At 36.0% G+C, this 12,829-nt stretch overlaps 2 protein-coding genes across 7 annotated transcripts in view; one reads left to right on the top strand and one right to left on the bottom strand.

The window, feature by feature from the left end:
* LOC147846911 (uncharacterized) overlaps nt 1-12,829 on the top strand; it is a 405,197-nt gene that overhangs the window by 384,959 nt on the left and 7,409 nt on the right. Inside the window, exon 2 of the mRNA XM_087237342.1 lies at nt 12,538-12,743. The gene's annotated coding sequence lies outside the window, so the exon portion shown is untranslated. The remainder of the gene's footprint in view (nt 1-12,537; nt 12,744-12,829) is intronic.
* Nucleotides 1,849-5,554, bottom strand: btla (B and T lymphocyte associated). Of its 6 annotated transcripts, none has more exons than XM_087237354.1 (7): nt 4,731-5,554; nt 4,513-4,576; nt 3,171-3,497; nt 3,047-3,091; nt 2,798-2,908; nt 2,657-2,697; nt 1,849-2,563 (listed from the first exon to the last, which is right to left on the bottom strand). In XM_087237354.1, exons 1-7 carry the CDS (start codon nt 4,746-4,748, stop codon nt 2,255-2,257), a joined length of 915 nt encoding a protein of 304 aa, XP_087093480.1. In that variant the 5' UTR covers nt 4,749-5,554; the 3' UTR covers nt 1,849-2,254. The 6 variants fall into 6 exon arrangements, with proteins under 6 accessions (XP_087093480.1, XP_087093478.1, XP_087093482.1 ...); XM_087237352.1 differs by having other exon boundaries at nt 2,798-2,926; XM_087237356.1 differs by lacking the exon at nt 3,047-3,091 and having other exon boundaries at nt 2,798-2,926.

The raw sequence follows: 12,829 nt of genomic DNA on the forward strand, positions 1-12,829 counted from the left end.
AGAAAACACTCTTTCTGGATGTATCAAACAAAACTCATGCACAGAAGACAGCACGAGCATTTACAGCTAATAAACTCATGTCAATATTATCCCGCCTGCTTATTGAGCGATGACAGGCGGGTCTATGATTGGTTATTGTCCTCAACAGAAAGGGCTTTAGAAATATAAGCGCTGTTCACCCATGGCGGGAAAAATACGCGATTATCACAGGTAATAGACACAGTGGAGAAAACTTGGCACGCTCATGTCTGGATCCACAGCTTTAACAGCTAAGAAGAGAGGAAAAGTTACCTTACAAACTGGCCAGCGGGTCAAATGTCCAAAGTGAGATAGTGAGAGATAGGCAGAGGTGAAGTTTTACAACATTTCTCCCTAACAGTAAACTAGCGACTGGAGTGCTGTGCCGCCTCGCGCCTCCGTCCTTCGCCATAGTATTGCGACATCGCGCATAGGAGATAAATGACGTCATCACGAATAACACGTTATGACCTATTATTACTGAACTGATTTCAATCATTTTGACACCCCAAGTAACGAGTAACGATGCAGCACATAAAAAATCTATCGGAGTAAAAGTATTAAACTCATGGAAAATATGTACTTAAGTAAAAGTGGAAGTAGGAGAAAAAAATAATACTCCAGTAAAGTACAGATACTGCCTTTTAGTACTTAAGTACAGTAGTGAAGTAGTTCTACTTCGTTACTATACATCTCTGCTCAAAACACACCTATAACTCATTAAGAAAATAAACTCAACCCTTTTAGCCCATGCGCCTTGGCCCTGAAAGCGTTTGCGCCCTGCGATTTAGACCGTCAAAATAGAGCCCTAGACCGGGTTTGTTTTGGTCTAATGAAAAATCTATTATAGTTTCTCAAAATAGCAACGCGCCAGCAGTCCGCCTTAGAACGCCTACCTTTTTAGACCAGAACGCCTATGGGCGCACAAATGAGCGCTAATGCATTTGCTATTTAAACAGCTTAGCGCAACGCCTCAAAACTACTCTTGCGCCAAGCTGAAACTACCAAAAGACTACTGCACCACGCCTTGCGACACACTGCGCCGGGTGTATGATAGGGCCCTTTGGTTTTATACAGGTCCAGAATGGAATATATTGGACTGTTCATAACTGTTGCTTCGCAGCAACCCAAATTCATTCATTCATTTTCTTTTTGTCGTAGTCCCTTTATTATTCTGGGATCGCCACAGCGGAATGAACCACTCAAATGTTTGACACAAAAATTCAATCAGATTTTGACATGTGACTTTTTAGACGAAATTAATTGGTAAACAAAGGCAAGTCTGATTAAAAGACAATTTCTCTGTCTAAAAGTAAATAAAAAGTTCTGTCAAAAGCTTATTTTTTTAACAAAAAATAAAAACATTTGTTTCCAAACTGTAGCTCAGATTTTTTTCTATTTGCTTTGTTGTTTATTAAACAACACCAATTTTTAATTACAATTGAGGACATTATTAGTCCTCCTGTTAAATTGTTATTATTATTTTTTTCAAATATTTCCTGTTTATAAGATATGCTTTGTGAATATATTTTTTTTAAAGATTTCTCACTTAAAGAAAAATTTAATAGGAAATACTATGGAAAAAATTTCCTTGCTTTGTTAAATGTTCCTTGGCAAATGATTATAATTTTGTATTGTAAAACTATATATGCAACTGCAACAGCTTTAGGCTTGTGACCAAAAGTGCATATATTATTATCGGCCTGTTTTCTTGGCAATGTGATTTAAAAGACATTAGAATGTTCCCAATTTTAAATATTTGTTTAGGCATGAACAGGCCTTATATTCAGCATCTGTTTATTATATGAATGAAAAAAACATATAAAAAGATAAAAAAAAAAATCCATCCTAATGTTTAATAAAACAGAAAGTTACATTTATGGTGATCCATTGTACAAGCCATTGTTATTTACTAATTTATCACTATCAGCATCATCAGCGACATCATATTCCACAATAATGCTATTATAATTGTTTATATGTATTTTAGTAAGGCATATTAGAGAGCTCGAATTATTTTTGCAAACAAGAGAATATTTTTGGTTAATGCATGCCAGTCCTTAAATATAACAGCAATCTGTCATTTGATCCAAAATAAAGAAGTGTCCACAAACATGGATTCTTGCTCCTCACAGTGAGTGTTTAAATTATTATAGCAATATTTTGACCTCATTTCCCAACTGGCCATTTCTCAATAGTCTTTTTTTTAAAGTGTCTAAGTAAACAATCCTTGCAATCACCGTAATCGGATTGCAGCATATTCTGAAGTTTCTGGTTCTTGCCTTGCAGTTTTTCTATGCACTTTCGACACAGCTTGATGATTCAAAGAGGCATAGATCAGAGCATTATCATTTTCTCCTCCTTCTGTGCTGACAGTGTGATGGCTTCTCTCTTTGACTCTTCCAGCTGATGATGTTCCTCTGCCAGGTGGAATTTCAGAGCCACGATCTGAAGCAGAGCCTCTCTGGTGTGAAGGAGAACGGGTGTCATGACGGGGATAAGGAAGAGGAGGAGGAAGCAGGTCGCTACTTTGAGTTTCCATGTACTGAAGATGTGAAAAAAGAGCCATTTAAAAATAATGATTAGTGGATACAAAGGGGGGAAATGCTTTTCAGACCAAAATTAAGACAATGGATACCTGATTTTTACTTTTCATTTCTTCTGTTTTGGATTTTGTGTCTATGGAAAAAATCACAGTATTATGAAAAAAACACAACTAATGAAATAATTTTATTTAAGCATAAAGTTTAGGTTTTATTGCGTATTGCAGCCTACTCACCTTGGCACCTGAAGACAAATAAAGTTATGGTTATAATGATGATCACCAGCGCCGCTATTCCACTGAAGATGTACACATATGGCCACAACCACAGCAGGCCATCGTCTAGAACTGAATTAGAATCATCTACTGTAGACATAAGCAAAAATAATATCAATACCTGCTGTATATATTAGTCCTCCACTTGAATATTTTTCTAAATTCATAAAAAGTTGAGCATTTTGTGCCACTTTATAATCTTGCAGTTACTTTTGTTACTTTGATTGTGAGAAACTTTATCTTCACCATTATTTTCTAAAAAATCCAGTAGAATATTGTTGTACATTTAATATTTCTATTCAATGAATTGTGTAAATGTTTACATTTTACTTACCTGTAAAGGTAACATTAATTGTATGGCTTACAGACATGTCACCTTCTTTACATCTGTATGAACCTGCATCCTCTATTGAGACGTTCTGGAAAATCAGGAAAGCCATTCCTTCATTCTCTGTTTTATTCTTCCACTCAGTTTTTATGACATCTGAGTGATTTAAAGCTTTACAGTTTTGTCCATAGAGTTTGCACCATGAGATTACTGGGATCCTCTGACATCCATGATGCGTTACAGTGCAGTTTATCTTCAGCTCTGTCATAGCATGAGCTTTAAACACAGTGTTTCGTGTCACTTTGAGCTTTATTAAACATTGTGGCTCAGTCTCTGAGAAAGAAAGAAAGAAAGAAAGAAAGAACTGCATCAGCATTGACCACCTTAAAAACACCATAGTATATAATTTTCTAATCCCAAAAAAAAAAAAAAATCAGAAAAAGTAAAGTGAAACTACTTCATTTTTCACAATACAGTTTTTAGTTTTAATTACACAGAGTACGCTGTTATATTTTTATGATCAAAAAGTTATGACAACGTATGTCTTTTAGATCTAACATTAACGTATAACATAAGATAATCAAGTTTCAGCTTTATTTTTAAGTTATGCAAATATTGACTTGATGTTTTAAGTCTGTTTAATTGATGTAAGTTGAAATAACTTGTAAAATTAATTTGAACTTAAAGGCAGCAAAATGGTCAGTGGGTTAGGATAAATGTATAGGCTTTTCAACCTTTAAAATTAATTTCAATTTATGTTTATAAATTTTAAAGCACATCATCTTATAGACATATGTGAATTAGTTTTTTAAACGTACTATTGTAATTATATCTATTATTCTGTTACTCTATGCTTCCTCAAAATTTCAAAGCAGAATGCGACACGCAAGTGCTGTTTTTCTAAGAATCAGATACTCAAAAACTTATCTAGAGTCATCACATCTGTCATAATTGCTTTAAAAACTAGGTTAGTATATTTTCAACTAAATTATATTATCTAAGATATGTAAATGGTTTAGATATTTACGTTTCTACATATTTAAAATAAAATTATATATACATGCATATATCTTTTTACTACTTTTCAAGATAAAACGAACAGCATGATTCTTTGCAATATATAAGCAGCTATAAGGCAAAACATGTATAATTTAAGAAAAAAAGTTTACAGATGTATATACTTTTTGTCAGGTGAAAGGTTAAATAGCAAGTGTTAAGTATTCACAAAACCGTACACATACCAAAAGTGTTGTCATTCACAGACCACAATGTTCCATCCCATTAATCAATATATTACTGACTGACATTATTTAGTAATCGGACATTAGAGAGCAGTATGAATACTTACCATTTGAGGTGCCGCTAACACAAAGCGATAGCAGTAGGAGAAAAACAGCAAAATTACAGAAGATCTGGAAGACAAAGTAACCCATGATTGAAAGTTTTACCAAACAATGTGTGTTTAAAAAGAGCTGCACTGTGTTTTAATTGAGTGTGTGTATGAGAAAGACTAAGAGTGAAGTGGAAGTGTGCTGAAAGTTTAAGTTCCTCTATGATGTATCTCACCATTTCTGTTTCTTCCATTTCTTTCTTGTCTTCTTATCTTCACCTTGTTGGATCATACGTGCTCTTCACCTGTGTAATTTCTCAGCAACGCTCTGTTTTTTATAACTTTTTTATTATTCAGTTTCTTTGTGTCTGTCTCTGTATCTCTTGGTTGTGCTTCTTGGTTTATCTTCTTACGTCACTGAGAGTGTCAATCTCATGTAGTGTGTGTGTGGTGTGTGCGCGTGTGTGTGTGTGTGTGTTGTGGTTTCAGGTTGTTTGAAACTTGTCCAGGTTGGTTGAATCTTCATGCAAATGTTGCAGAGAAACAGACGGAACATACAGAAAGACACTGAACTCAAATTAACTCAATGGCACCTTCTTGTGGAAATTGACTATATGCAATAACAAACTAAATCTACTTCTTGTCATTCTGTCCTGCCTATGAGTTGTTAATATATGTGTAAACTTTTTGTTAGCATTCCAGATTTTCTGTTTATTTTAATGATGCTATTTTAGTGAACTTTTTAAAGAGTTTGGAAACATAATTAATCATTAAATAATTTTCTTTAAAAGTACAGTGACATTGACAAGTAAAGTATCTTCTGTTGTTTAAAATACTTGCTTACTTACTTCAACCGCCAGCTTGCTCTCTGCAACTCTCACATGATCACCCATTGAAGCTAAACAGGGCTGCACCTGGGGCCTCATGTGCAATGACTGTAAAAAATATGGACGACGCGACAGCCCCTTTTCCCATTGAACGCCTTGACAAAACGCCTGCTTGACGGGCACAAACTGTCGCAAAAGACTGCTGAAATTGGAGCCTTGACATGCGCAGAAGTATTGTCTGATGGAGCCAGAGGAGGAGCCGCGAAAATGAGCGGAGTCGAGCTTCCAACCAAACGATTTATGTAAAATCAACCACGCCCCCCCGAACTTCTCACTCGACTGCCGGTGTCTGCACTATAAGAAACGCTCACTGATGTAAATAGAAGCACTTACATTAAAAAACACAATAAAATACGGATTAAAAACGGTGTGATGTAAGCTGTTAAACTTTAATAAAAGCAATACATGGTGGACTGCAGAAATAAACGATCTTTTATACACTCTAGCCTGAATATGAGCACAAATAATATATTCTCTTATTGTTTTATTTGTTGTTGATATTTGTTATCTTCATAGGGGTAGAAATAACACTTGTAAAATATGAACAATAACATATAAACAACACATACATTTTTAGAAAGGTTTTTATTTTTAATTAGCCATCAACAGAACCCAAAATAGCCTACACACCATAACGATTTACCATGCGGGAACAATCGCGTTTAGAAGATAAATACAGCAAGATTACTAAATATCAACAGGATATTTACACATCCCAACCCTGCAATTTGTCAATTTGTGCAAAAAAACTTTGCACTATTAATACAATGTCTATCTGCTGCAACATCACTAGTATATTGTTTATTCATTTTCGCTTGAATTGTTTATTTATTTAATTTTTTTGCCTTTACAGCATTTACAGCTCGATTAGGTTATATAAGATTCGATTTCAAGAACCTTATAATGATTTATAACAGCAAATTCAGTATATTACTTAATAACATGCCAAAACGTAAAATGCAGAAACGTCCTGTAAAGCAAGTTCAAATAACCTTACAGGAGATCAACGTGGAGATTATTATTTAGACACAAAGAGAATTACTGCTAACGATCTCCTGTATTTTCCCCGTACTTAAATGTGTTTATTTTATTGTGCAGTTTTATTGTCATTTTCGTATTTCTTAATTCTTGTGCACTACAAAATGTATTCAATTGTATTATTATTTAATACTTGTGCAATCGATACAGGTTTATTGTTATTTATTTTGTCCTTTATTTAAATAATTGCTATGTATGCTGTTTGCATCTTTATTCAAAGGTTAAACTTAGTGATACACTTTGCGTTCACATAGTAGCATGCGTTTGTTGTCATATCAACAAAAATGGTTGTAATAACGTTAACAAATGTGAGGGTTTTATATAATGAAGATACAATCGCGCCAGCTCCGGGCAGCAGCGCACATAACCTACTCGCGGCATCGCGGGCTGATTCCGGCTCGCATGCGGCAGCGCCTGCTCGCTCGGCCGCCGCATCTGGCTCAATTGACTCTGGCTGGAATCGGGCAGTGAGTCCAGGCATCCGGAGTAGGTCCAGCAGAGGTATTTTGCTATCTGGGTGGCTAGGCGTGTATTAGCAAACTGATAAAGCCCGAAAAAAGCCCTGACCTTAGCGAATAAACTGTGTTCCACCAGATCATGTATGTCAGAAACTGTAGTTTACTGCTGAACTCATTTTGTCATAGTAAAATATCACAGAAATCGAGTAATAACACTTCAGTCTTCTGCCGAAGCTCAGACGGTCTGCTTTGAGAAACTGTCAATCACAGCTGTCAATCACGATGACACGCCCAGCATTAAATTACTGCTAAAAACAAACTGTTTACAAAAATGAAGATCTGCACCTATTTCAGCACAATAATCAGTGCCTTAATCGACCAGAACCATCTTTCGGGACATTTTATTGCAAGTGTAATTAATTTTTTTATTTGGGCTCAAGTCTCCTTCATTAACACGGAGGAGGCGGGCTTTATGACTTGTACTGCAGCCAGCCCCCAGGGGGCGATCTAACGGCCGAGACCTTCACTCAAACGCAGGCTTGCGGCACACTTGCTCATGTGTCAATGCTGCGTATGCGCAAAAACTTTGCGTACGCCTATGGAACAAAATCAATGAACCAAAAGTCTTGAATTAAAAAGCCTGTTGAATAGCACAAACTGAAAAAAATAATACACCGTATTAACAAGTTCTTGCATTTTAATGACTTGAATTCCAGGGTTTGTATTTTTAGGTTCTGAAATTTAACATAGATTCGCTTCCATAAATTCAGTGGTTCAAATTCGACTGTTTAAATTCAACATTACATCCAGGAACTGCAGGAGAAGCAATAGATTGCAGATGGAAGATCGCTAGCTGCTCTAGCTTTCACCAGCAGGTGGAGATGGAATAATGTAAGATTTTTAACCCAGTAAACAGGTGATAAAAAAGCTAATAAAGGCACAAAAGTAGAATTTAATATTAATATCAATGCCTTGGACATTATAAATAATAAAACGTATGAGTAAAATGAGTAAATGAGTTTTTAGTCATCTATATTTGCCCTTATGTAAGGGAAGCCAGCTGGTGATCGCGTAAATCTCACTCCTCAGATCCAGCGACAGACGCTGTTCTGCAATCTTTAGCATCCTCGGAGCATTTGACTCCCATGCCGGCTCGCTCCCTGCTCGGACCGGTGCGGTTACTTGCACATTAACGTCTTTTGATGAATATGATGATACACATTCTCTATCTTTATTAACTCATTCTTCCATAGACGTGAACTATTATATTGACAGCTAAAGAATATAAACGTAAGAGAAACAAGAGAGGAAATATTATAATAATAATACAAAATAGATTCAAAGATATTTAAAACCAGAGAGATTTTATGGGAATGTCACACAAAACAGTTTACTTGGAACTGTTAAACAGAGAGTTCAGGTTTGATTTAAAGAGCCCATATTATGGGTTTTTGAAAATTCCCCTTCATGTAGTTTGTAACACAGCTCTAAGTGAAGTGAAGTATCCAGCTAAGGCTTAAATCTGTAAGAGTACAGTGTTTAAAACGGTTGATTCATCTATAAAAGAGTCGACTTATAGTGCTTCAAACGAGTCGCCTTGATACCGGGTCATTAGGTGTTTCACCATGACGTACGAACGAAACCAAGTTATTCACGTGCACGCGCAAACCCGGGAGATTCGAAACCTGCGGCCTCGCCCTCTGACACAGATACCCACACACACACACAAACATGCCGGTCGATTGAAGTCACACTGCAGATGGATATTATTGAGTCTCTACCCAAAGATGAAACCTCAGCATAAGCCCAGCTTTTTTGCAATATGTGTGTGTGTGTGTGTGTGGACGCGTGTGCGAGGACGAGGGCAAAATGTGTGTGTGTGTGTGTCTGTAAAAAGAGCAGAATGTGACAAGCTAGGAGATCTCCTCGCCAGTTCTTGGGAGTTTTTGCTCAATAAAATAGTTAGTCGTCTGTATTTACATTCATCCACTGGCAGCTAAACTCCACGCCTTACACTATCGAGCGTGTATACACTCTGACTACTTCTATATTGTTGATTAGCTGCTGGCTATTCGCTCTGTCTCTGGTTGAAAGCAGTTAGTGTCAACCATTCGCAGCAGACTGTCATTGGTCCAATCAGCGCAGATTAGCATCGCGCTAAGGAGGGGTTTGGGAACAAATGAATCACTGGACGATTCATACGGGATTCGCTGGGATAATTAGGTAAAAATAAATGCAGATTATAAGACCATGAAAGTGTTTTTTGACCTTGCATGCATATTAGACTGTTGTTGGAGACCCTTACAACCAAAATATGGCCCTATTTCATGAATAATATGGGCTCTTTAAGGTTGGTTATGGATGGGACGTGTAGTTTAAAATAATTTAACATAGCGTGCGAATACATTAAAGGAGCGTCTTCAGTTATTATTTAAACGCAGCTATGTCAGGATTGGGATAGGTTGTATAATTTCATTATTTAAATTATTATTATGATAGTTAATATTATTATTTTATGACATTTATTTGGGCTATTGCGCTTAAATAAGTCATCCGTGATTCTAAATTAATATTTCTATTTATCCTTTTTAGCTATCACTTTGCTATGGTCTTTCTCTTCTTTTTTCTAATTTTTGGGGTTCTGCCACGGTTAAACGTTTGCAAAATGTCTTTAGTTTGTCCAGAACAATTGTTTTTCCTCTAAAATAGAGACTAAGCGGAAGGAAAATGAATGAATTGATAAATGAATGAAATGATTGACGTTTTTATGCCTGTGCTGTGCGGCTTGCACGCAACAAAATCGAACGAGTGGCTGCGAGCTCCGGTGGCCGGTCAGAGCCAGCGCCCCACAGCAAACTGATTAAGAGATGCTAGATGGCTGCCAATATATCATAGGAATTCTTCCGAAGTTTCAGATGATATCTGGGCTTGTGCATAATAATATAAAGTGAAAGTGAAAGTCATGACATTTGGCCAAGCATAAGAATAGCCTACAAGAGTGTTTCGATTATTATATTAATCATGACATATGTCATGCTTGGGCTTATATGAATAACACCTTGCTGTTTACCATTTATGTTATGTATAATTGTAAAATTGTATAATTGTAAAAAGAGTGATGAATATTAATGGCTTTCTTATATCTGTTATTTCTGATAATATAATTGATTTAACTAGTGTGAGCTTATGAGTATCCAACACTCATTTAGCAAAAATGCATCCAGAATCCTAAACCATTAACTTTAAGCAAAAATTATGATTTTATAGGCTACTGATTTAAAAAAAAGAAAAGAAAAAGAAACTATTAGCTACCCTCGCAATTGTTTATTTAAATATGATCATCTCAAAATATAAAATAAAAACATAATGGTTTGACTTTGTGAAATCATAAAACACACTTGCAGAAAAGAGTTTATAGAATAAATGAGCAAATACATTCTCTCCAGTAGATGGCGATTAAAGCTCAGTAATAACCCCATGATGATGAACACTGAGCTGCTTTGCAGGAACCCCTCAACCATGCATGTCAAACCACGCATTCTAAACATTAATCTTATGAAACTAGCTGAAGTGACAACTATTAAATTTAAACCAGTTTAATTAAGTTTATATGTTTAATAACTGCAAAAAAGATTAACATTGCTAATCATAAAATACAAACGATCGCTGAAACGTTAGACCACAATAAAAACTGTTTTAAATAACGGTCCTGAAAACAAATTAAAGTCAGTTATAACTGCCTATTATCAAACCACATGCGACTCATTTTATTACTTATCATTGGCTGCGACATTGCCACTTTTGCGTTAATACCTTTTTTTTCGCCTATGGGCAACATAACAATAAAACAGTAATCTGGATAAACTAAGACATTTTGCAAACGTTTAACCATGGCAAAACCCCAAAAATTAGAAAAAAGAAGAGAAAGACAGGCAGAGTGACAAAAAGGATAAATAGAAATATTAATTTAGAATCACGGATGACTTATTTAAGCGCAATAGCCCAAATAAATGTCATACAATAAGAATATTAACAATCATAATAACAATTTAAAACGATGAAAATATACAACCTATCCCAATCCTGACATAGTTGCGTTTAAACAGCGGAAACATTACTCCTTATAGTTGTTATGCCATATTAGACGGTTCTGTGTGAATAACTGAAGACGCTCCTTTAATGCATTCGCACGTTATGTTTAATTTTTTTAAATTACACGTCCCATCCATAACCAACCTTAAATCATACCTGAACTCTCTGTTTAACAGTTCCAAGTAAACTGTTTTGTGTGACATTCTCATAAAATCTCTCTGGTTTTGAATATCTTTGTTCGTAATTGTTCTTAGCCCTGGCAATGTCACAATCTCAGTCTGATCACCGGTTCGATCTTTGTGTTACTCTTTCCCTTTCACTCGTATTGTTTTGATCACTCATACCCTGCTTTGTTTATCTCTCGCTTCCCCACCCATCTGCTCTATTACTTTCCATTAGTCTATCAAACTAATTTCACTCACCTGGTTTTCTTGATTTCTCCCCCTATTTATCCCTCCGTTGATCGTAGTTCTGTGTCAGATCGTAGTTTTTCCCCTTCCGGCATGTCTGGCGATCTCCCGGTCTAGTCCTGTTCCTTGTAAATCCTGTGAGTTTTGTCGTGTCTGATGTCATTCTGTTGATTTTTCCTAAAGTATTTTTTCTCCGTCTCCCTTCAAGCCTGTTCCCGTCTGTTTTGTATTGCTGCCCATCTGACTCCCCGTCTCTATCCTGCCGGGCCTCAACAGGCCAATTTCACAAGAACCGGAAGCCCGTCGCCGCTGGGTAATTTTACTTCCGCTACAGTGACAACAAACGATTTCTATGCTGAGAAAACATGGAATGATTTTTTACAACATCTCTCTCCACTCTGCCGCAAATTAAGTTCGAGGACATCAACCGAATTGTTGCAGAAAATTCTTTAACCACGGGGTCAAGACTGAAGAAGGGATATAAATTTTTTGTTGAAGAATTTATTCATGGGTATCAAGGTAAGTTTTCAATTAGCTACTATCGCTAGCATATCGCTAACGTTAGCGGCAATAAAGTTATAGTCGTTTCTAAATAAGTTTTATGATATATGTTGATTACAGATATGTTGACTTTTTTCATTGTTTATGCATGCTTAGTATCAAATGTAGTCGACAGCAAGGTGGTAGTCAGAGCTAGATGCTACCGATTAATGAGGAAAAACAAGGAACCCCACACACTGGAGGTTATATGTAATCTGCCGGTTGGCTTATGATTGCAGATTAGCTATCATTGTTCTGATAGCAAGTTCTATTATTTTTAATATAACTGCTGTTGCAGTTTTTAAGTGTTCTGGTGTAACATACGTAGCTTTTGCGGTTGCAGGCTAATGAATTTTACAGTGTTGACACTAGAACTACCGAGACGGTCATTTTGACTGCTAATGTTTGCAATTGAATAATTTAGTTTAAATTAAAAACTCACATATCTATAAATCTCAGGCTTTCATTAAATATGAGAACGGGTCTGAATGACTGGTATGGTATTTCAAGTAGTTAGACAATTCTGGTAGTTCCGGTGTTAATACAACAGCATTTTTTCAGTGTTGAATATTGTTAATGACTTGTAGTTTTAAAGTACTTTTGTGTTCTTTTTTACAGATGTAAGTGACCACTAAATCATTATATGCCTTTAAATAATTTTAGAGCATCAGAGCATGTCACGTGTTTCGGTAGCCTAGGTGACTAATAGGTTAATCAGGCTAGCAGGAGCGAAGAGAAGACACGTTGCTGTGCGATTTATGGAAAAAAGGAGGCTTAATCCTGCACAATTTATTTAATAGAACCCTTTGGGAAAGCGGAGCGAGGTATGTAAAGTTAATATTTAAGCCACATGAGTTCATTTGTATGTATATGTTAATCGTGAGCTCTGCCTTCTTATTAGTTGTTTCAA

The sequence above is a fragment of the Danio rerio genome, chromosome 1 (assembly GCF_052040795.2).
Source record: "Danio rerio strain M-AB ecotype USA chromosome 1, GRCz13ab, whole genome shotgun sequence".
Classification (NCBI taxonomy): Eukaryota; Metazoa; Chordata; class Actinopteri; order Cypriniformes; family Danionidae; genus Danio; species Danio rerio.

Bases quoted from the DNA above. Each gene is read 5' to 3' on its own strand.
- btla (XM_087237351.1), bottom strand. From the start codon at position 4,597: ATGGGTTACTTTGTCTTCCAGATCTTCTGTAATTTTGCTGTTTTTCTC. The intron at 2,698-2,797 runs GTGAGTAGGCTG...TTTTTTCCATAG, and splicing joins ATTTGTCTTCAGGTGCCAAG to ACACAAAATCCAAAACAGAA. The intron at 2,564-2,656 runs GTATCCATTGTC...TCACATCTTCAG, and splicing joins AAATGAAAAGTAAAAATCAG to TACATGGAAACTCAAAGTAG.